General features: G+C 47.0%; 1 protein-coding gene across 4 annotated transcripts in view; it reads right to left on the bottom strand.

Moving 5' to 3' along the window:
• Positions 1 to 24854, bottom strand: part of DPF3 (double PHD fingers 3) — a 295548-nt gene that overhangs the window by 139026 nt on the left and 131668 nt on the right. For all 4 annotated transcript variants that reach the window (XM_055130025.1, XM_012933613.2, XM_055130027.1 and 1 more), the window contains exon 3: positions 11780 to 11887. In XM_055130025.1, the coding sequence (XP_054986000.1) occupies positions 11780 to 11887 (108 nt within the window). The remainder of the gene's footprint in view (positions 1 to 11779; positions 11888 to 24854) is intronic.

Genomic DNA, 24854 nt, shown 5'->3' with positions numbered 1-24854 from the left:
CAATGCAAAAATTTTACCTTCTTCTAATCACATTAGGTCTTAAAAATCAGGTGTGCATTTTACATGTCCTGCTCATCTCAACTCAGACAAGTCCCCACTTGAATTGTTCCAGAGCCCGCTTTCCATACTGGACAGTACAGATTTAGAGTGTTAATGGAACCTTTATTATGATTTTTCTCCCCCAAATGGAAAGGTATCAAAGTGGTCTTGTGGGAAGAGTGGGGGAGGTGTTTTAATCCACACCCAGTGGTGCTCAAGGACTTACTCCTGGTCCCGTACTCAGGAGTCACTCCTGGTGTGACTGTACATGGTGCCTGGGATTGAACCCGGTCAGCGTGTATAAGGCAAGCATCTTACCCAGTGCATAATCACTCAAGCCCCTTAAAATGGTATTTGAACACTGCCTACTTACACCCAGAAGCGCATCATCCCAGTGGTCATTGGCAAGCCCTGCTCTCAAAGCATTCTGGGTAAGCTTTGGAGGTCAGCTGAACAGTAACAGGGTACCCTCCCAGCTACCAGCAGAAGATATATTCTCTGGCTCCTAACCACAGGAAGTCCCAGAGGGAAGAGGAGAAAGAAGTAACCAGTCCAAGTTCTTGCACAATGCACGTCCTAGACACGCTCCCTTCTCTGAGCCCTTAGGGATTTCATTGATTCCATTTTATTTTAATACCTCCTGTCTGGATATGGGATTTAGTCATTCTTTCAAAGTGTACTCATTTTGAACCTCACACAAATTTGGGGACCACGTCAACCTGACAGGAGCCATCAAACATTTAACATTAAAAGAAAACGGACCAAAACACACACACATAATTCATCTTTAAATTAGCCTGATTTTATACACATGGATATAAACCCACGGATCGTTACTCTCTGCAGAGCGGCAGCAGCTGTCACCCAAGCCAGCCGCCTCCCCGGGCCCCGTAAGCAGCTCTGCCTCCACTTCTAATTGGGAACAGAGATACTCCTTGGGTGACTTCCAGCACAATCCATCACACCAGAGACAGCTTCTGTGCAAACCGAAGCAAATCGGTTTCCAAATAAGAAAAAACCTCTTAGACAAACAAGGATTGAAGCATATAAAGTCTTAAAAAAAAAAAAGCACAAATAAAAGCAAGGCAGAGAGAGAGAGAGAGAGAGAGAGAGAGAGAGAGAGAGAGAGAGAGAGAGAGAGAGGAGAGAGAGAGAACGAACAACGATTTCTCTCCAAAGCCCTGGACAGGGGGTCAGCCCTTGTCTCAGGTGGAGATCAAAGCCACAGGCTTCTGACACAGGTGCCCCCAGCCTGCCACCCAACACACTGAGAGCAAAGCTTCCACTGGGTGGTTGAGGCCACTGAGCTCATTAACAGGATGCGGGCGAGATGAGCCCGAAAACGCGACATGGGAGCTCGGTGAGTAATTAAATCCCAGGTCATTTAAAAATGCAAACGCCTGGATGTCACAGGCTCACAGAGTCTCTGACTCTGTGTGTGTGTGTGTGTGTGTGTGTGTGTGTGTGTGTGTGTGTTGGCTCAGGATGGAGGACTGGGAACCTGCGAGTCATATATAGATTATAATAAAATATGCCATATAAAAAAACAGATTAAGACAGTTCTTCTTTGGGGAAATATACAAAGAGAGGAGCTGTCTGTTAGCTGTCGAGTTTGCAAGAGATACCATCTTTCGGAAGGCTGTGCTCTGCCAACAGACAGACTGCCCCCAGGGAAATCGTGGTGAAACCCCCGACAAGGCACATCCATCCGTCCATCCATCATGGGCTCTCTCTGACTCAGGGGCCTGCAGATAGAGTTATGGTGCAAAAGGGAGGGAGAAGTCAGACAATGGCCGACGGTCCTCTGGCTACATCGGGAGTTGCTCCGGTTCTGCTTTTTCTTTCTTTCTTTTTTTTGAACCTGCCTCTAGTTTTTCTGTCGACATATAAATATGCCATTTTCTCTTCTGGGTGCTTATTATTTGGAGGATTTAAGCACATCCCATTTCCTTGGATTTAGACATCAAGTTACACCAAGGAGCAAGGAGCTTAAGAATCATTATTTCATTTATCCCCACCCGACTCTCAGGCTGCTGGGGAGGGAGAGAGGAGGGTTTTGCTATGGCTCACCCCACAGGGGAAGAGCTTGGAGGGGACCAAAGCCCCGATTTCCTGAGAAGGTGGCGGGCCCCAGAATCCATCTGCTCATTCCTCAGGGGTGCCATTTTCTTGGCTGCGTGTGACTCCCTGCTTTGTGATTCATGAAGCTCAAAATAGATGAGGTTCACAATGAGAACCCAGCGCCCAGGCTGCCTCCCGCAGGCCCTTGTTACCGCTGGTTTGAGAATCCCAGGACGGACACATGACAGGCCACATCTCCGCTTCTTGCTGTGCCTACCCCCATCCCCATGCCCCCAGCCTCCTCACAAGGAGCATCAGATATTAGGACAAGAGATAAGCATCTCCCTTAAACCCTGGGACACACACACACACACACACACACACACACACATTGTCCAGTGCTCAGGGCTGGCCAGGAGAGCCTGTCCTACAGAGGCTAAATGGGGTGACAAGGGGAGGGTGTGTGCAAACAGCTTGCAGGGATACAACTGAATGGAAAGTGCAAGAAGCCACTATCACTGTAGCACTGACGTCCACTTTCATCAATTTGCTCAAGCGGGCACCAGTAACATCTCTATTGTGAGACTTATTGTTGCTGTTTTTGGCATAGCGAATACGCCACAGGGATCTTGCCAGGCTCTGCCGTGAGGGTGAGATACTCTTGGTAGCTTGCCGGGCTCTCCAAGAGCGATGGAGGAATAGAACCCGGGTCGACCACATGCAAGGCAAATACCCTACCTGCTGTGCTATCGCTCCAGTCCTACAAGAGGCCATAATGGGGTGAAATCTTGGCTATAGAACCCTTAGCCAGTGGTTTTTTAATGACCGGGCCAACATTTGCACAGTGTACAACTGTTGCCGCCTAACACATGGTACATCTGGGTGAAATTTTCCTTTTAGAACATTGGATTTAAAGATGCATACACAAAATACTACTCTAAAGAACGGTTTCTGTCTCTGCCTTAGGAATCCATGAACCATTTCTCCCAGGTGTACAGAGGTTGAGAACCACTGCCCTAAACCCACACTCCCGGCCTCCATCTCTTCCTCTGAAGAACTGGAAAAACAAACTTATTGCCCACTCCCATTTGTCCACAGTCCTGCCTTGTGGCTGCTGCTTACAGGGGCCCGTCCCTGCGATTGCATTTTGTGGGGAGGCTTAGCAGATAACAAGCCAAATGAGGCCCCCGAAACAAGTGTCTGCATTTGGGCTTCTCTGCCAATGCCAGCGCCTTTCTCTGCCTCTCTGGAAGCTTTCTCTCCTTGCTGTTCTCTGCAAACTCTCCTCAGACGCTCTCAGGCTACCTGAGAAGCAGCGGGATAGGCTTCCTGATCCAGCCTCAGCCCAGGCAGATGGCCGCAAAGAAGCTGGAGCATGGAAGTCCAAGACTAGGCTCAAACACCGGGATCTGGGTCCACTTCAATTTTGGGGGTCCTTGGCAGGCAGACCTGGAAATCGTCATAGAACCACCATGACAAGAGGCCTGGCTCTTATCATTCATTGGACAGATGACCGAGTACTTCCTATGTCCTGGTCTCTGTTCTGGGGACTGGAAATAGAGAGACCCAAATTCTTCCCCTCGTTGAAGTTACATTTTAGAGCTACAGAAGCTGTACATGAAATGTACACAGGAGTACACAATAGACAGGGGCCATCAATGCTTTGGGCGGGGGGCGGGGGGGAGAGGGGAACCGGGCATATCATGAAAATTGGAGTGTGGGGGCAGTGAGAGAAATGTGGACAGGAGAGCATAAACCTGAGAAGGGGAAACGGAACCACCTCCTAGCTGGGACATAAACCTCAGCGTGCCCCAGAGCGAGGCCCTCCTGCTGAGTCGATCTGCATGGAGCACCGTGAGTCACGGTGTGGATCGGAGGCCAGTCCTGAGAACCAGGGGGTCTTCATGGGCAGTGCAGCCCACTGTAGGAATGTTGGTTTCTGCAAAGAGCAGCCTTTGGGGGTTTTGACCACAAAGGGACTGACAATGCCTATATTTGAATAGGATCCCTCAGAAAACAACCAACAGGTGAGAATCAGAGAGATCCACTAGATCAATGCCCACTCCGCTGCCCCAACTACCCCCTCCCCAACACACAGAGGGCTGTGCATGGCCCTAGTTAACAGATACGAGCATCCTAGGCAAAGTACTGGGAAGCTACCCACAGACCTCTGACCCTGAAAGGGGTACACACACACACACACACACACACACACACACACACACACACACACAGACCTCTGACCCTGACAGGGGTACACACACACACACACACACACACACAAAGACCAGGACAGGTGGAGAGGCTTGGGGTTGGAGCCAGGCAGAGTGAGTGTAAGCATCAATCGTTCTTCAACAAGAAGGTGGAGCAGTCTGGGCCAAAGGCAGGAAGAAAGACACAGCCACAATGGGCCTGGCCAGGCAAATACCCAGGGATGATGGGAGCTGGTGAAAGCATGGAGGAGGTCTTCTGAGTTATTCTGGAGGGTGGTGGGCCAGGCAGGTCCCACAGCCAGATGCCAGGTTGCATCCTCAGTGGCAAAGATATTAGCCTTGGGCCTTTTCAAAGATGCTCAGGTGGAGGGTTCTCCATTCTAAGCCAGGCAGCACCCACTCTTGCAGCTGCAAGCTGCTTGTAACAATGGGGCATTGATTGGCATTGGAACAGGACCAGCGTTCACCAAAATGACCGTGAGCTGGGCCACAAGTTGTGCTGCCTCCACCCCCCTCAGCACACCCTCCCACTGGACACTCCCCGATGAGTCTCAGGACAACACAGCAGTGAGCATAACTGCTACACGGTGCACAGGCCACAGCTGCTCAAGGATGAGGTGGGAATCGCCTGCCTCCCACAGCCCCTCTATACAGTGTGTATAGAGGGGTCTGGACTGGAACCCCAGCCTCATAAAGCCCACTTCTCCAGCAGAGAAGAGTTATTGGGCACCCTGAAAACCCTGATATCCTCAAGTCCAAGAAAGAGGCCAGCCGGCAGGGTGCTGGACAGGTCCCCCACCCCAACCTAGTCTGGGAATCCAAAGAAAAGACTCCTCTCTGCCCACCTCCCACCACCACCACTGTGCAATGGGCTGATGGGAACTGCGTCCTGTTCAGCCACACCATGCTCCTTTCTCTCCTCCGTCCCTTTAATAAATCTTCACTGCCCACGCGCAACGTGCCAAGCCATGCCACACTCCAGGGAAGACAAAGGAAGAACGAGGTGGGCCCTATCCTCCAAGTGTTCCCCTTCCGGTGGAGACAGAGCCTAATGGGGTGACAGGGCGAGTACTCAGCTTCCCAGCCCACGCCCTCATCGCAGTCCTGGCAGCCAACGTGGCTGTGGAACCCCACCGCCCAGCCTACTCCCAGCTGCCACCCATTTCCTCTGCCTGCCAAGCTTGCAGGGCCCTGTGGCACATGCCAGCAGTGCCAAGCCAGTCCCAATGGGGCCCCTCCAGCCCCCAGAACTTCCAGGACAGTCAAAGGGGCGTAAACAGCCCTGGTGTGAACTGGGGCAGTGAGGGGGTGGGAGGGCTGGCGTGGCCTGCAACGCGCTCCCCAGCTCCCCTACCCGGGAGGGCCCCAGCTGAAGGGCTGCCTTTGCGGGCCTCCAGGATGGATGGCTGCAGGCTCTGACACTGCAGGAAAGAGATAAATGACTGGTCATTTCCCCCTGATGCACTTGAAGGCATCCATTCTCCCAGCGTCCCCAGCTCAGGCAACCCCCGTGCCGGCAGATAAGCCCTGACAGATGGGGGTGGGAGCGGAGTGTCCTTCCCCCTCGGAAGGACACAGCCAGACTCCTCTGCAGGCCAGGAGAAGGTCACGTCGTCCATTGGCTCACACCTGGCCGGGGGCTCTTCGGGTCCCTTCCTTCGCCTCCCCCATGGCGCTCACCCCCCCCCACCTGGCTCATCCCTGCTGAGGAGCACCCGGGAGAGGGGGAGGTGGGGGGGGGCAGAGGGAGCTGGCTGACAGGCTCATCAATCTCGGGCTACATGCTTGGCACATCGGCGTGCCTTTAAGTTGTTCCCGGACTGGGAGGGTGCTGGAGGAGTCGTGGGGGGGAGAGGGGGGGGACTGTCTTGAGGAGAAGAGAAATCACACCAAACATCAGAGAGCAAATGGTGGGGGGGAGCCTGGAGACTATTAAAATGTGGGCCATGTACAAAAGCAGTAGGGAACTAATTAAGATGCAGGGTTTTCAAAAGCTGGGGAAGTTGGCCACAGCCTGCTCCCATCTGTAGAACTCTGGCAGCTCCGTGGCGGCAGGGCCGGCACCCTCGGCCGCTGAAGGCCTCCTCTCCACCCCGGCCCAAGCAGGAGGGACTCAGGCCTCTTTCCCTGGGGCCAGCTCCTCACAACGCATCCTTCTGAGGGTCCCTATGACCTACATGTGCGCTGGTGATGACACCTCCTGCTTTGGGGCACCGTCCCCCTGTTCAGGTTCCCTCCACAGTGTGTGGTAGGGCGGTGATTGTCCTGCTCATTCATCCCCAGACACTGAGTGGCAGCCAGAAACAGAAGAGGGAAAAAAAAAGAAGAAGAAGAAAAAGAAAAAGTACCAGAACCCCAACCTTGGCTGACTTCCCTCCTGTCACCCTCGGAATAGGGAAGGGTGGCTAAGAGAGGTGCCACTAACTTAAGTGTCCCAGAGCACGAGGAGTTCATAAGGCCTCAGGTAGACTCAAGAGCAGGTACATTCAGGAGCGCCCGTGGGTCTGAGAACGCCGGAGGAATGGCTGTCTAGGGTCCTGAAGCAACATGGCACCAGTTCCAACCAGTTTCTCCCTCAGGCCCGCCCCTTAGCTCCCGTCCCAATGGCCCCTGGGAAATTAACTTCCTAATTCAGTACCACAGTCTCCCAGCCTTTAAAGCAGAAAGAAAATCAGCCCTAGACAGAGGTTACCAAAGGTCTGGGATTGGAAGATACTAAATTGATGTAAGTTGATTCTCTGAGCACTTCCTGCAGAGGGACACAAGAAAAAGTTTGTTCCTGGCCTTTTTCTGATCTTCATTCCAAAAAAAAAAAAAAAAAGTGATGTTAAAGGTCTCTCTGGGCTCAGCTGGCTGTGCTAAACATCTGCCTTGCTCAGGGCCTTCTGTGTGATATGTGCTACCCACCTTTCTTCCCTGCCAGCTCAGTGCCCGCTTTGCCAGGACAGAGCTCCATTCTTGGGAAAATGACCTAGGGGAGACCCACTCTGACCTCTGACACAGAGTTGGGGTGGGGAGGGGGTCATGCAGGGGAATCATCTTGGCTTGAATTTGTGCCCCCAAAGAACCCTGTGAGCTGCAGGGAACACTACAGCCCGTTGTCAGCCGGCTGCGAGTAATAATGTTGTGTGTGTTGTCCTTCAAATGCCCAGGCGAGGAGGGGGTTGCTCAATGTTGATTCAAGACTGCAGGGAGGGGTGAGGCTGGGCGTGAGAAACAGAGGCCCAGAGCAGGGGGAGGATGCTCACGGTCCCCGCTCGGCCCCATCCCACCCCACACAGATGCGCCTTTCTCTCCTGCAGCATGCAGAGCCACCGGGTGGAAGGGCATCTACCCACGTGAGGCAGACGGGGTGAGGAGAGGGGGGCTGGGCCCACGCCATCAGTGGATCACTGGGCTCAGGAACAAAGAAGACTGAGGAGCTGCCCTCATCCAGCAACTTGCTCCTTGTCCCGCTGTGTTCACTCAGCCCGGATCAGCTCTATGCTTTGGGGTGTTGAACAGAGAGAGTTACCACTGCCCCCCCCCTACACTGAGACCTTCTCTAAAGAAGGTCCATCAAGATCCCCGCATCTACACCCCCTCTCTTCACCCTGACCTATTTTCTGCCAGAACCCACTGCTCTGCAGACCTGGGATCAAAGACACCTCTCAGCCATGTGACTCCCTCCTGGCCATGACCCCACCTGGACGTAGAAGGGGACACATAGGGAGAAGAGGAGGAGGACAAGCTAGGTTTGAGCAAGGCAAATTGCTTGTGGTATCTCCTCATTGTCCCTGGAAGGGTCTGTGGAAGGGCCTGATGTGACAGGAAGTTTATTCCTTGAGACAATCGGCCCTAGACCAGTGCTGCCATCTCCCCGAGAGAGGACAGTGCTGATGGAGAGAGCCAGAGAGCCAGAGCTTACCCAGCGCCCCGGGGAAGCTCCAAGAGACAAAGCTATACTTTTGGAGCCTGCTGGGGACTACTCAGGAGAGTCAGGGAGAGGGAGGAAGGGCATCAAGAAGTAGGAAGTAGGAAGTAGGAACTGGGAAGTAGGGGAAAAGGAGTAAGGGAAGGTTCATTTGTCCATTGCTATGCTGCCAGCAAAATTGAGTCTTCGGGTTTCCCTAAGTTTAGAGACTCATCCCAAGATAGATAGACATAACTTTTGAAAATAATTGATTCTCAGCAAGAAAAAAAAAATGTTGCATGGTCTTCTCTTGTTCTTTCCATGAAACAATATAATATAACCCTTCCTCACGGGTTCTACCTGTATCTTTAAAAGGCAAAATTGGGGGCTGGAGTGATAGCACAGTGTGTAGGGTGTTTGCCTTGCACACAGCCAACCTGGGTTCGATTCCCAGTATCCCATATGGTCCCCTGAGCACTGCCAGGAGTAATTCCTGAGTGTAGAGCTAGGAGTAACCCCTGTGCACCGCCAGGTGTGACCCAAAAAACAAAAACAAAACAAAACAAGACAAAAAAAAGACCCCCAAACAAATAAACAAACAAGACAAAATTGTCAGGCCAGAGGTGCACCTCATGAAATAACCACATGCACGTGCCTCACCCTGAGTCCCATTCCCATCTCATACTCCCCAACACCATCAGATGTGACTCACATACACACAAAAGTAGAAATAAACAAAGTCAAAGACACAATAGTTGTCCAGTTTGCAAACATTCTATGTATCTAACCAGGCCTCCATCAATGTACCCCTGGATGTTTCCACTTTTTGTTTTTGCTCCTACAAACATCATAACAAACGAGGTCAGATATGGTAAGTATATTTTATTTTCAGAATACAGTCGTCACAGTAGAACTCCAAATAATTATTTATTTTTTTTAAATAAAAAAGGAGAAGGTCATATCCATGTGATTCCCGGTGTCTGCATAATCTTTTATATTTTCTTCTTGTTGTTGTTATTGTCATTGTTGTTTAATTATGCAATGTAATTTACAAAGCTGTTCATTGCAGAGTTTTAGAATGCCAGTGTTCCTTTCTCAAACCCACTACCAGTGTCGTCATCCCTCTGACAATGACTTACATTTCCTTCCTGCTCTCTCTCCTTAGAAAACTCACTTCTATGGGGCTGGAGTGATAGCACAGCAGGTAGGCGTTTGCCTTGCACACGGCCGACCAGGGTTCTAATCCCAGCGTCCCATATGGTCCCCTGAGCACCGCCAGGGGTAATTCCTGAGTTAAGAGCCAGGAGTAACCCCTGTGCATTGCCGGGTGTGACCCAAAAACCAAAAAAAAAAAAGAAAAGAAAACTCACTTCTAAATTTTTTTTTAATTATTATTGTTTGGGTCTCCTTAGAAAACTCACTTCTAAAATTTTTTTTAATTATTATTGTTTGGGTCATATGTTTACAATAGTGTTGACTCTCATAGTTTTGTTGTACATAGTTACCTCCCCTCTAAACCACTGAAATGTCCAACACCCTTGACCAACACTCTTATGTTATCACCAGTCTACCTCCTATTCCTTCCCCCCCTTCCTTGGCTTTCTCATTTCTATAATTCAGGAATAAAGGTTTGCCATCATTTGGTACCTTCCATTCCCTTGTCTTCATAAACTATTTCTTAAATATCTCAAATACCAATACCATCAATGGCTTCTAGGCAATCAAGGTCTTATTTCTCCCAGTGCAATATATCCTTTTAATCTTTCAAGAGTCAAACGTGTACTTTACTACCTACTAAAAGTCAAAAAAGATTGGTTTAAATTTTTATTATAAGGGTAAGAAAGAACAAATACTGTTACACATGGTCCTTTGAATCATCATGAGGAACCTACAAGGCAAGCTCAAAATTCAAGTTCCACTGTGTCTGTGTCATAGGCTAGAAAAATCTACCCAAAGGTTTCAGGACCCCAAACAAACAGGCAAAGGCAGTCAGTGGCAGATACCTGGGTCATCCTCCCTCAATGGGAAAAAATTTAAATGGGCCCAGGTGAGGTCTAAACAGGGATCCTCTTGTTGATCATCCATGTCACTTCCAAGAGACCAAGACTAGGTGGGTCTGGAACATGAAAGAAGGAAAGCCCAGCCTCCAAAATGTTCCAAAATAGGCAAGAATTTTTGTGGAAGGAAGTGAAAACTATGAGTACATAGTAATAGTACTGACTTGTGGCCTGGCCATTGAGACTTCTAGACCAGTGTTTCTCATAATTTAACATGACTTTGATGGGTGCAGTCAATGGAATTTGACAAAACACCGATGCTAATGCAGTGGGTCTGGAATGAGGCCCCAGATTATGAATCTCTACCAAGTTTTCCAAGGATGTCTTAGAATGGAGCTCTCAGTCACACTCAGTACTAGAACGAGAGGGCAAATGAGCACCTGTCATGTGACTTGTCCATCATGAGATGAACTTAATATGCAAAATGCATGCCGGAACTCAAAGATGATGATACCCTAGGGAAAAAGAAGTCAAATATCTTATTCCTAATTCTGCTATCAATTACATGTTGAAATAATATTTTTGAATCTGTAGGGTCACCTACACATAGAATCATCACTACAATTAACTTCACAGGCTTATTTTAATATGACTATTGAAAATGTACAATGGTACATGTGGTCTCCCTTATATGTCTATTGCAATGTATTGTAGAGGGTTCTCTGGGTGTCCTCCAATTTACCTGAATGGGGTGATCGGAGCAGCCAGTTACAGCCTGGAATACTTGTAAAGGTGCGTAAGTTGTACAAGGCCCTTGGAGAATTTGGCTGGAAGCACACTGAAGAATTTGTTCCCCTCCTACCACTAATAGAACCTCTTACACAAGTAAAGTAAGGGTTGAAGTCAGCCATCAAAGCCAACTTAACCACAGAATTGTGACTGAAAACATTCCCAGCCTGAGAGATCTGCAGCCTCAGGGGTGCGTGTGGTAAGGCAGAGGTGGAAGGTTCTACACCATGGTGGTGACAGCAAGAGAAAAGCGTGTCAGTCAGACACTTGCCCCACCTCCCTGAGATGCATCCCCCAGCCCAGGCAACCCAAAGCAGGCTCTTCTTAGAGTGAAGGGCCTGGGGTCATCTGGGCTTGCTGTCACCCAATTCAGGTCTGAAGACAGCCATCAGTAGAACCATAATGGGTCAATCGTAAGGAAAACCAACCATTTCCTTCTAGGTGGCCACAAAGCCAAACAAGAGGCAAATTCTGTCCCTTCCAAGTCCCAGGCAGGTTCTGTTAGCAGCACTGACCGTTTCCAAGTAAGATGTCCAGAATTTCAGAGCCAGGGAGTGGGGCAGAGGGAACACAGTCTCCACCTTAGCCTCCCTCCCCTGGGGGTGCAGAGAGGGAGACAAGAGGAAGGAGGAGGAACGGGCCTGGGACTGAAAAGAGAGAAGATCAGGTGGACTCATGGACATGAGGGTAAAGTCAGAAAAACCCCTGAGCGTGCTCATGCGCCCTGGGCTGAGGAAGTGGAGCAGCCTGTCTGGCGCCAGCCCCACCAACTCCCGAGGGTTACTGACCAGGTTTTATTTCCAGCAGTCGAAGCTTTGGGTCCTCAGGTGGGTGCAATCGTCTCTTCTTCCGCCAGCATCGAGCAGGATAGGTGTACAGCTGGCCCGGGGCAAGGCCTGTGGACAAGACAGGGGAAAAGGTTAAAGCCTAGGGCCACACAGGCCTTCTGGGCTGGGGTGGAAAAAAAGCCCAGAATGGTAAGGCAACTGGTCACCGCACTGGCTACACCTGGAGCTAAGGCAGAATCCAGGTCGCTAGAGCTGTCTGTCCTCCTGGGCTGCCTCAATGAACCCAGGGCTCTACTCCCCCATCAGTGGTGCATCCCTAGTCTGCAGAGATAGCGGACCTTTCTGGACTCAGCTACACCTCCCTGTTTCCCAGGCAGGGGTGGGGGTGGGGCCAGGCCTGGGTGACAGGTTCCCTTCCGGTGCAGGTGCAACTACCAAAGGCCAATCCATGTCCCTTTCGACGCCGAGGCTGGGAAGCATTTCACGATAATAGGATCACCCAAATACAGCTCCACAAGCTGAGTGTGTAAAGCACTGAGAGGCCCGGGCGTGTGACCCCCAGCATGGCACAGTCCCCCGACCAGAATAGCCCCTGAACACTTCTGGGTGTGGCCCCCAAACAAACCAAAATCAAGATGTAAGGTAAGGCTCAGAAATTCTTCCACCTGATGTGGAATGTCTCAGTAGCGACAACATCACATTCTGCAGTATCTTTTAACAACTGTGCCTCTCTAATTTGCAATTCAAAACAAGTTATTGAAAATAAAGTATTGACTTAAAGCTTAAGGAAGTGTGCATCACATGAAGCTGTAACTGAAAAGTACTTTCAAAAAACAAAATCGTTACAAGGAAAGGGGATCAAGGAGCTGATCTCCTACCTTCTGACTTCCTTCACCCCATTAGCAGCCAGCAGCTTCCTGATGCCAAAGAGATCCCCATGCATCTCCCACAGAGCCACACATTTGGGGTGAGAGGCGGTAGGCAGGTTCCTGCCACTGAGCCCACCTCCCTGCCTTACCCTGTCCACTGCCTGCGCCTTACAAGCACAGAGCGGGGAGGCTCTGGGTTGGGCTTCTGGCTGCAAGCTTGACTGCCTGCCCAGAGTGTTTTGAGCTGCCTTTGAAACCAAAGCTGCCCTGGGAGCCCCAAGCACCACTGAGGTGGCCCAGGTATTCCACAGCAGCACCCCTGGAAAAAAGAAAAGAAACATTGGCTGAGTGAATGGATGTGACCCAGCTTCATTTCCCTTGGTGGTGACTGGTAGAAGCAGCCCTGTCTCGCCCTAGGACACTGTCTCGCCCTAGGACATGGGGTTCAGAAAACCTCAGGACCCTCTTCTCATCTACTATCTTCTTCTCATAGGTGTCTTCCTCTCATGGAGACCTTTAAAGGTTAAGAAGGAAACTGGCTTCGTGCACGCCTTTGGCAGAGGAAATCAGAATATTTTTTTGCTATATCTCTATTCATTTTTCATTTTTATTCATCTTCTCCAACTCCAATGTTTGGGTCTAAAGCTGAGGCATCTATTCCAGCATGAAAGGAGCTCACCTGTCCCAATTCAATTCTCTCCATGTGCCAGCTCTCATTGTTCATCACCCAGCTGCTCATCACCCAGGTTGTAAGGCTGGGTACACGTTGGATGTACTGACCCCTTTGATTCTTTTTTTGGGGAGGGGGGGTCACAGCTGGCAATGCACAGGAAATACTCCTGGCTTTGCACTTGGGAATTACTCCTGGCGGTACTTGGGGGACCATATGGAATGCTGGGGATCAAACCCGGATCAGCAGCACCGTGTGCAAGACCAACACTCTACCTGCTGTGCTATCGCTCCAGCCCCACCCCTTTGATTCTTAAAGGTGATGGAGCCTTGAGGTGTCTGGAAAAATTTCCCTGGTGTTATTAACTAAGGATGTACCATGTCCAAGAGACATCCTAATACTTGGTTTTTGTTGGAAACTTTAATATTTCTGCAAAGGACTTAGAACTGAAGCTCTGAATGCCCAGAGTACATGGCCAGTGGCTGATTTCCAGATTACATGAATCCTTACAAGGCAAGCTTGCTTGAGGAAAGGCATCACTGGAAGAATTATATGTTCAGTGTGGTGCTCCTGAGAGCCAAGTCATCTCTGATCCTGACATTTCTTTACGGGCAGATTGAGTCTGGGTCCCCTCTCAAAGTTCAGGGCAACTTTTTGGCACTCCTCAGGGTCCCAAAGAAGTTCAATTATAAGGATTTCTTGATATTCTTTATGTCCCCAAAAATCCTTCTCATCTTGTGTTAGTATCCTTAATCCAGGCTGAAACTATACCTTTTTGGGTTTTTTTTCCTTTTTTATTTGTGTTATGTTTGGGGCCACACTCGGCAGTGCTCAAGGCTTACTCTGGCTCTGTACTCAGGAATCACTGCTGGTATTGCTCAGAGGACCATATACGGAGCCAGGGACCAAACCCAAACCCATGTAAGCTGCATGCAAGGCAAGCACCTTAACCCCTATACTATCTCTCTGGCCCTAAAAATCACTTTTTTGTTAATACCAATGTTCCAAATCCATACCAGACACACCCAATTCAAGTGGAGAGGTGATGAAGTGAGAGGGATTTGGACAACCACTTTTCAAGATCCTTGAAGATTGGCCTAATGTCTGATAACTTCAGATCTCTAAGCACTACCTAGTCCTTGCCTGCGTGTTCTCTCTGATGTACTTACTTAGTGTGACTTAATGGTTCTTTCAGCTGGACCTCAAGTTTCCTGGGTTTCCTTCAGGACAGTATCATTAATTGCCCAATGACTGTATTTTATTCTCTAACTAGTTGTTTAAGATGTAGGATGGCAGGAACCATATCTACCTCTGTATCCCCAGTGTTTAGTACAACACCCATCAGGCCGTTCAAGAAACTGATGCCAAAGAGATCACCGTGCATCTCCCACAGAGCCACACATTACTTTCACCTGAGATGCAGGCTCAGCTCGTGAGCACCTTAAGTCCTGCTTGGAGTCAGTGATGGATTCTCATGCATTAGCTGACTTAGGTCAGTCTGGGCTCTGTCCCCAAGCAGAAGGGCCAAACTCCCTGCCCACATATCCCTGCTGCTTGCTTGCTTCTCCAGCCGAGAAGATGGGCTCAGGCCTCCTTGAAAGTCCTCTTGCATTGTCCACTGGGTCTCACTGAGCTCTCGGCCCCCAACAGATCCCTCGAGACTGGGGCTCCGCTGCCTTGCACTGCTCCCTAGGCTGACAGACACCAGGGTGCCTTTATAGGGCCAACACGTTCAGCCCTGGAGCTCCACTTATAGAAGGACGAGTGGAGCCCCAGAGAGTTATGTTGTTTATCTCATTAGAACAGAAGGCACATAACTTAAAGCTCGTGTGCATGGGGGGAGGGATGGGGGGGAGGAGGAGGAGGAGGAACAGGAGCGAGTCACAGCTGCAGTCACGGAAATGAGGCTCAAAGAGTGAGTTAGAGGAACTATGGAGGGCAGAAGAGGGGAGGCAGGAGGCAAGAGTGACTCCCGGAAACCAAGGACCCCTCCCACAGGGCTCTTTCTCTTATCCTGAGCTGCAATTCCAGTCACACACACACACACACACACACACACACACTCTTACACCCACACAGCATGATTAACACGCACACCTCTACACCCACTCTCAGGAAGGAGAATGGGCTCCACGGAGTTTCAGTAGGACTCTGATGTCCACCTGGTCAGTGGCCTCCAGACAAGTCACCTGTGGCCAGCATGGCCCAAGTTCAGTAGGTGGAACCTGAGTGTTATAGGTGGCTATGACATGGAAAGATCTATTAAGAATTCAGAAGAGGGGCTGGAGCGATAGCACAGCGGGTAGGGCGTTTGCCTTGCACGCGGCCAACCCGGGTTCAATTCCCAGCATTCCATATGGTCCCCCAAGCACCGCCAGGGGTAATTCCTGAATGCAGAGCCAGGAGTGACCCCTGTGCATCGCTGGATGTGACCCAAAAAAAAGCAAAAAAAAAAATTCAAAAGAGAGGCTGGAGAGATCGCACAGTGGGTAATACACTTACCTTGTACAGGGCCAACCTGGGTACAATCCCCAGTATCACATATGGTCCCCCGAACCCCACCAGGAGTGACCCCCGAAACACTGCTTGGCAGGGCCCACATCCCCCTCCCCCAAATAAAAGAATCTAGAAGATGACTGAGATAAAGGAAAGGGAGGGATGATCTGAGCGAGGGATCAGGGCCGAAAAGAACAGAAGTGAGGTGGTTTCCCCTCCTACAACCCCAGGAGAGCCCCCGGAGAGGACAGCCTCCTGCTGTGGGGGAGTCTCCCTGCAGGGAGAAACTCAGAACCTCCTGGGGCCGCTGACTCACTCTGAGGGGGCAGCGGCTCGCCCATCCTTCAACTCAAATCTACCTTCCTGAAACTTTGGCCAAGCATCTACCTGATGTTCCAAGAGTGGCCAGGTGCCACCTGAATCCCAACTGTCCATTCCATCCACCCACTTGAGTTCAAGGAAGAGCCCAATGAAAGACATCCAAGGGGAATGGGCATTGGCGGAAAGAGGGGGTGTTTGGGACCTGGAGTGCAGGGCAAGGGGCGTGGGAGGGGAGGCGGTTCCTGGGATCATGAGAAGGGGACACTTTGGTGGTGTGTGTGGTGATGGAATGTTGTATGCACAAAGCCCTGCCTTTGAGAGATTGTAAAATTGTGAATCACAGTGGCTAAAATAAAATACATACGAAATGAAAAAGAGGGGGATGTCTAATAGCTGCTCAGAACTGGGGTAAGAAAATAGACAGCTCCCACCAGAGCTTTCCTTCATTCTCCACCCCCTACCCACCCTGTCCTGTCCATGAAAGGGCCGGAGCAGGAGGCGCCTCTAAAGCTCACTCCCACCATATGGCTCCACACAGTGTGATTAACAACCTCCATGTTTATAAACAGATTATGACATGAACCAGGCGTTCTTAACCGGGACTGGGCATTAGAGCACCATGACCGTTTATTGAAAAGGGAGATGCCTGAGCTCCAGTGAAATCCTATTTGGCCAAAAAATTAGACAGATATAGCTGGAGAAACTCCCACTTCTTCCAAGTGGAATGTATGGAGTACCAGAGATCAGACTCAGCTGGGCTATGTGCAAGGCAAACACCCTACCCTCTATACTCCCCCCAGACCTCTAATTCTTTTTTTATTATTATTATTAATGAATCACCATGTGGGTACAGTTACAGATTTACATGTTTTCGTGCTTGTGTTTCAGTCATACAATGCTCAAGTACCCATCCTTCCACCAGTGCCCATTCTTCTCCACTGATGACCCCAGCATCCCTCCCACCCTCCCCTATCCTATCCCCCTCTACCCCGCCCTGCCTCTGTGGCTGGGTATTCCTGTTTGTTCTCTCTCTCCTTTTGGGTGTTGTGGTTTGCAACGGAGGCACTGGGTGGCCATCGTGTTCAATCTATAGTCTGCTTTCAGCACGCCTCTCCCATCCCTAGTGGATCCTCCTGATGTTCCCCTCTCTATCTGAGCTGCCTTTTCCCCCAGCATGTGAGGTCAGCTTCCAAGCCATGGAGCAAACCTCCTGGTCCTTATTTCTACCATTCATTTGGGTGTCAGTCTCCCATTCTGCTGTTTTATATTCCGCAGATGAGTGCAATTCTTCTATGTCTCTCTCTCTCTTTCTGACTCATTTCACTTAGCATGATACTTTCCATGTTAATCCACTTATATGCAAAGTTCATGACCTCATCTTTTCTGACAGCTGCATAGTATTCCATTGTGTAGATGTACTGGAGAGGCAAAAAAGTATAGTCGAAATGACATCTGCACTTGTATGTTCATTGCAGCACTGTTTACAATAGCCAGAATTTGGAAAAAACAGACCTCTGATTCTTAACTGACATAAGAATCAGAAGCAACCCCTGCCCCTGGAGGAAATGTGGTACAAATGGAAGACCACATGGCTGGGATATCTGAGGCCCTGAGTTCAATACCCAATGCTGCATGCTCCCCATCTCTATCCAGAACCACTGGGTATGACTCTAACAGCCCCCAAGCACTGCTGGGTATAACTGCTACTATTAAAAATAATAATAATAATAATGAGGGGCCGTAGCAATAGTACAGTGGGTGGGGTTGTTTGCCTTGCACGCAGCCAACCTGGGTTCAATCCTTGGCTTCCCACATGGTCTCCTGAGCACCACCAAGAGTAACCCCTGAGCATCCCCAGGTATGACCAAAAAAAGCCAAGAATAAATAAATAGATAAATAGATAAATAATTGTCTCTCAAAAAATACCTGACAAAATCTCCCTTCCTCAGGCCTCTACGTTAATCCTCCAGTCTACAGGAATCAATCTGCTGCTGTGGAAATACTGTTACTGGAAACATACCTGCCAATCCCATCTCATCTCTGGTGAGAATGCAAAGTGATATAGCCCTATGGATGGGAGCTCAGCACTCTAGCAAAATAGCATATGTGTTTGCCTTTCGAGCAACCGGTCCACTTCCAAGAATCTTCGTTACACATTCACATGCAAAAAGATATCAAATTTGAAAAAAAAAAAGATATCAAATTTGTATTTATTGTAGCATTTTTAATACTAGAAAAAAGTATATAATCTGATATCCACCTAAGTGAACCTGATTAAATAAACAATAATAGCCAAGAAAACAATAGCAAGGTGAATAATATGCATAATAGACTATCATTTATCTAACACGTGAAAATATACATATACATATACATGCATATATAAATATATGTGCCATGTGTTTTATATATATATTCTTTTATTGTAAAGTAAAACCAAAAACTTTTTTTTAAATTACTTATAGAAAGAACAAAGAAATAGGCTAAAGACAGAATTAGAAATGTGCTTTCTCTGAATACACCATGCTTTCCAGATCTGACTTTAGAATCCTGTAAGTATAGTATACAATTATAAAATAAAATTCAAATTTAAAAAAGAAAACATCTGCTTCTGGCTAAGAGTAGAAGTGTCGAGGTCCAGATTTACCCTCCTACCAAAGAGAAACAAAAATACATATAACGTTTTCACAACTCTGGACATCAAGCAAGAAAGACCAGTCAGCTCTGAGCGACTGGCACCAAACAAAGTGAGCGCCTCGATGGCTCCAGCTAACCACCCCAGCAGTTTCCAGATGGCAGCCAAGAGAGGAGGGACACAGCAGTAACCCGCAGGCTCCCTGAGTCTGAGTTGAAGAGAAAGAGTTGAGAGTCTGGGGAGAATGAGGTGACTAAAACTCAAGGAACAGAATAGTAAGCAGGAGAGGCCCGCATCAGAGGAGCACTGGAGAGGTCCCCAGAGGTGTTTTGTAAGAATTCAGCTCAATACCAATCAGTGCGTGCTTGTGAGGAAACTGCTCAATGCCGAGGAAAACCCACCTGATAAGAACAAAGGACACTGCCTCGTGAGCGAAGGTGAGCTCCACCGTTGAAACGGAAAAGCCCTGTGATTTTGTGGAGGGCTAAGGACAGTACAGGGAACTGACTAGCCTCACTCAGGGGGAATAATTAGCCTTAGACTATGCACTGCTCCAGATTAATCTAACAAATCTTAGAAGCAAGCTAAGACAGGATGAAATGATTTCCAAGTAACTTTACCATATCCCCAAAGAGCAAGAATCTTTGTAAGAAAAAAAATTTTTTTTTAAATGGGGCACCGAGTCAGAGTGATAGGACAGCAGGTAGGGGGCTTGCCTTTTATGTGGCCAAGCCTTTTGCCTTTTATGTGGTCCAAGCCTCAGCATCTCATATAACACCCCCACCAAGCCATACCAGGAGTGATTTCCCTGCGCAAAGAGTCAGGACTAAGCCCTGAGCACTTCCAAGTGTGGCCCCAAACACACACACACACACACACACACACACACACACACACACACACACACACGAGGCACCTGCTGATCAAAGAAATGAGAAGGGACTGGAGAGATAGCACAGTGGGTAGAGCACCTGCCATGCACACGGCTAACCCAAGTTCAATCCCAAGTACCCCATATGGTCTCCAAAGCCCAAGAGTTATCCCTGAGTGCAGAGCCAGAAGTAAGCCTTGACCACAGCTGGGTGTGAGTCAAAAACACATGAGGGGGGAGGGTGAAGAAAAGGGGGCACCAGGGGATGAGAGATGGACGAAAGGTAAAAGGTATAGTGAGAGGTCAGGGTCCTTGAACACATGAGTGGTGAAGAGGTGTGGCATATGTATCTCTAAACTATAAAGTCAACACCACTGAAAGCATGAAATTCAAACTACATCAGCCAAACTTAAAAACTTGCCTATTAGGGGTAACTGAGCAAAACTTGGAGATATTGGTGAGGAAAGTCCTACCAATAATGATGGTAGGACTGGTATTGGAACACTGTACACCTGAAATTCAACTATGTAAATCACGGTACCTTAATATTTAATTAAAAAATTAACATTTAAAATTTTTTAGAAAATATTGTTTAATTGGGAAAAAAGAGGCACCCAGCAAGTTAGATTCACATTGTCTGACATCTTATCTAAAATTATATGACATGGGGCTGGAGCGATAGCACAGCGGGTAGGACATCTGCCTTGCACGCGGCCAACCCAGGTTTGAATCCCAGCATCCCATATGGTCCCCTGAGCACTGCTGGGGGAAATTCCTGAGTGCAGAGCCAGGAATAACCCCTGTGGATCGCCAGTTGTGACCCAAAAAGCAAATAAATAAATAAATAAATAAATAAATAAATAAATAAATAAATAAATAAAATAAAATTATATGACAGAGGCTGGAGAGAGTACAGCAGCTAACATACTTGCCTTGCATGTGGCTTATCCAGGTTTGATCCCTGGCATCTCATAAGGTCCCCTGAGCACTGCCAGGTGCCCAAGAAACAACAAAAAATTACGTGACATATAGAGAAGTTGGAAAATATGACCAATGATGAGGGCAGGGCAGTCTATCTATTGAAATTAATTCCAAAATGATACTGATATTACAATTAGTAGCAAGAAAACTAAATATTATTATTTGCTCTATATTCAAACCTTTAATAAAAGCATAAAATTTTTCTATATATTCATAACCTTAGTAAAAGCATAAGATGTTTAAATGGCTAGAAGTTAACTTCCAGAAATGAAAACTACAATGTGGACAATATAAAATTGAGAAGGGTTAATGTCATTAGATCTTTCAGAGGAAATATTAGTATACTTGAAAATACATAATGGAAACTACCCAGCATAAGACCCAAAAAAAAGAGAGAATTTTGAAAACAAGAAAGAAAAGAACAGTATCAGTAAGTCATGGAATTTTAAAACAATATGTATAACTGGAGACACTATCTGGGAGAAAGTGAAGAAATATACTTTTAGAAATGTAAGAGAATTTTTTGAAATTTGACAAAAACTATCACCTGCAGATACAAGATCAGCAAAACTATGCACAAAAAAAAAAACATGAAGAAAACAATAGCAAAACACAATAGCATAATCAAATTTTTTCAAATCGTGAATAAGAGACCACTATGAGGGGCTGGAGCAATAGCACAGCGGGTAGGGCCGTTTGCCTTGCACGCGGCTGACCGGGGTTCAATTCCCAGCATCCCATATGGTCCCCTGAGTACTGCCAGGAGTTATTCCTGAGTGCAGAGCCAGGAGTAACCCCTGTGCATCACCAGGTGTGACGCAAAAAAAAAAAAAAAAGAGACCACTATGAAAGCTAGCTAGGGAGGGCCAGAGAGATAGTACGGGTTTTAGACACTTTCCTTGCCTGAAGTAGACCATAGTTTGGTCCCTCGCCTCAGGACACGTAAGCTTTCCTGAGTACCCTCTGCGGTGGTCCCTGAGCAAAGAGCCAAGACTATTGTCACCCCCCAAGAAAAATAAATGAAACTGTCAGGCAGAGAAAGGAGATCTCTTTTACATATAGAGAACAAATAACTATTTATCATAAACAATGCAAACAACAATAGCAATCAAAAGAAAAAGTGATTTAACACCATTACCGTAGTTAAAAGGGAAGAAAACCTTGTCAATCTAGATTCTACATTAGCCAAAAATAATGTCTTTCGAATGCTGACGATTTTCTGACACACAAAAATGAAAGAATGAATCATCAGCAGGTCCAAACCACAAGAAATGTCAAAGGCAACCCCTCAGGCAGAAGGAGGAAATGGCAGGTCTCAATATGGATGCACACACAGGAATAAAGCACAACAAATACTTTTTAGGTTAGGCAAGAATCACTGAAAACCCCACTCTCAGTCTCTGGAAAAACCATTTGGGATTCTCCTCACCCAAATAATGGCAGGCTCAAGGATGCGGTTTAAGTGGCAGAGTACCTGTCGTGCATGTTTAAGGCTGTGTTTGATAGCTAGCACAGCATGCCCAGACCTGCTGAGTATAGGCCCCCAAATACCACTGGGTATGGCCTCCACAACAATTAAAAGTAAAGGAATATAGGGCCGGAATGATAGTACAGTGGGTAGTGCATTTGCCTTGCATGTGGCTGACCCAGGCTTAATCCCCGGAATCCCATATGGTTCCCCAAGCACTTCTAGGAGTAATTCCTCAGTGCAGAGCCAGGAATAACCCCTGAGTATCGTTGAGTGTAACCCAAAAAGAAAAAAAAAGTAAAGGAATATGAGATCTATAACCTATGCATAAATAAAACACATGACAATTGCACAAAGGTCAATAGGGGGGAATAGAAGGACACTTAACAAGTTCACTAATTTCCTGATTGCTGCTATAGCAGATTGAAAGTCTTAAAACAATGCAATTGTATTATCTTGTAGTTCTAGAGGTCAGAAATAACCAAAATCAGCGCCCAGAGCAATAATACAGCAGGTAGGGTGCTTGCCTTTCACACAGCTGACCCGCGTTTGATCCCCAGCATCCCATATGGTCCCCAAGCACCGCCAGGAGTGATTCCTGAGTGCAGAGTCAGGAGTAATACCTGATCACTGGCAGGTGTAGACATAGCACTGTAGCACTGTAGCACTGTTGTTCCATTGTTCATCAATTTGCTTAAATGGGCACCAGTAACGTCCCCATTGTGAGACTTGCTGTTACTGTTTTTGGCATATTGAATAAGCCACAGGTAGCTTGCCAGGCTCTGCCGTGCGGGCCGGATACTCTCGATAGCTTGCTGAGCTCTCTGAGAGGGATGGAGGAATCAAACCTGGGTCCGCCGCATGCAAGGCAAAAACCCTACCCGATGTGCTATCGCAGTCCAGGTGTAGACATAAAAACAAAAAATGGAAGGAAGAAAGAAAAGAAAGCAAAATCAGTTTCATTAAGCTAAAACCCAAGATGCTGGCAAAAGTGCATTCCAAGTTGAATTTGAATACATGCTTTTTCTAGCTTCTAACGGTCATCTATATTTTTTGACTTGTGACCACTGCATCATTTCAATCCCTGCTTCAACTCTCACACCTCTTGTTCTTCTTGCCTCCCTCTTATAAAGACCCTTAGCATTACATTGATTCCATCTGAATTATCCAAACTAATCTTCCCCAATTCAAGCTTCTTAACACATCAGGAAAGTCCCTTTTGCCATGTAAGGTAGCATATTCACAAGTTCCAGAGATTAATAAGTGGGCATCTTTGAGATGCTGATGGTGAAGGAGCCATTATTCTATTTGCTATTAGTTATGCTATTCCTGAAGTTATGTGTCACTTAAAGATAAACTATAATTAGTTAAAAGCATATAGCATAAACATTAAATGACTACTAAAATATGTAATTTTAATTTATGAAGTAACAAAGGATAAGATGGAACAATAAAAATTCAATTAGAGCTGGAGAGATAGTACAGTGGATAAGGTGATTGTCTTCTGGCCCAAGTTCGAATCCTTGGCATGATATACATTCCCTTGAGAACCACCAGATGTGATTTCTGAGCATAGAACTAGAAGTAGCACTGCTGAGGGTGGCCTAACACCCCATCACCACCCCCACACACACACTCACACGCACGCACACACACACACACACACACATACATTTTTCAATTAACTCGAAAAAGGTAGAAAATGAGGAAAAGGTACAATTGGATAAATACAAGATTGCAAACTTATGTACATAAACTTCTTTATGGCAAATAATCACATCAAATGCAAATGTTCTAAATACCTATGTTTAAAACAACACATATTTCCTGGATTTAGAGAGAGAGTTCAGGTATTGAAGTGTTTACCTTGCATGTGAAAAACTCCAATAAGGCCTCCCAACACAGGGTATAGTCCCACAAGCACTGCCAAGAGTGATCCCTGGCTATAGAGCCAGGAGTAGCCCCTGAGCACCTTCAGGTGTGGCCCAAAAACCAAAAATCAATCCATAAATAAGGTAACTTCTAAAACACAAATTTCAAAGTCAGAGAGACAGTACAGAAGCTAAAGTGCTTGCCTTGCACACTGCCAACCCTAGTTCAATCTCTGGTACTGCATATGGTCCCTGAGCACTGCCAGGAGTGATTCTTAAGCATAGCCAGAATCTCTTTCCCACAAGTAAATAAAATGATTTTTTTTAAAGAAAACACAAATTTCCAGATCAGATTTTTTTAGAGCATGTTGTGAATTTTTTTTTAATTTTTTATTAGAGAATCACTGTGATGTACCGTTAGGAACTTTTGTGTTTGCATTTCACTCATACAGCAGATCACATTTTTAAAATAAGATACAATTATATGCTGCTTACAAAAGAATCTACTTTTAATGTAGTGACTCAGATAAAGATTTACAAGATATACCATATTGATGCAAATAAAAATAAAACAGTAATAATTACATTATTAGAGAAACTGATATTAAACTAATATCAGAGTAAAAATATTACTATAAATAAATAAGATCATTATATAATCACAAAGGGATCAATTTAACAAGACGACATAATTATAAATGTTTATGCAGCCTAATAAGCAAAGGTTCAAAATGTATGAAAGCAAAACTAACAGAACTGTAGACAGGAATAAATTCACAATTACAGTCAGAAATTTAAATACCTTCTCTTGAGAATTCATAGAACAAATAGAAAAATCACTAACGCTGTAAGAGATTAAAGCAACCCTTCACCAACTTGGTTGAATTAATAGC

This window comes from Sorex araneus, chromosome 3, assembly GCF_027595985.1.
Source record: "Sorex araneus isolate mSorAra2 chromosome 3, mSorAra2.pri, whole genome shotgun sequence".
Taxonomy (NCBI): domain Eukaryota; kingdom Metazoa; phylum Chordata; class Mammalia; order Eulipotyphla; family Soricidae; genus Sorex; species Sorex araneus.
This window is presented reverse-complemented; position numbering and strand designations above follow the sequence as displayed.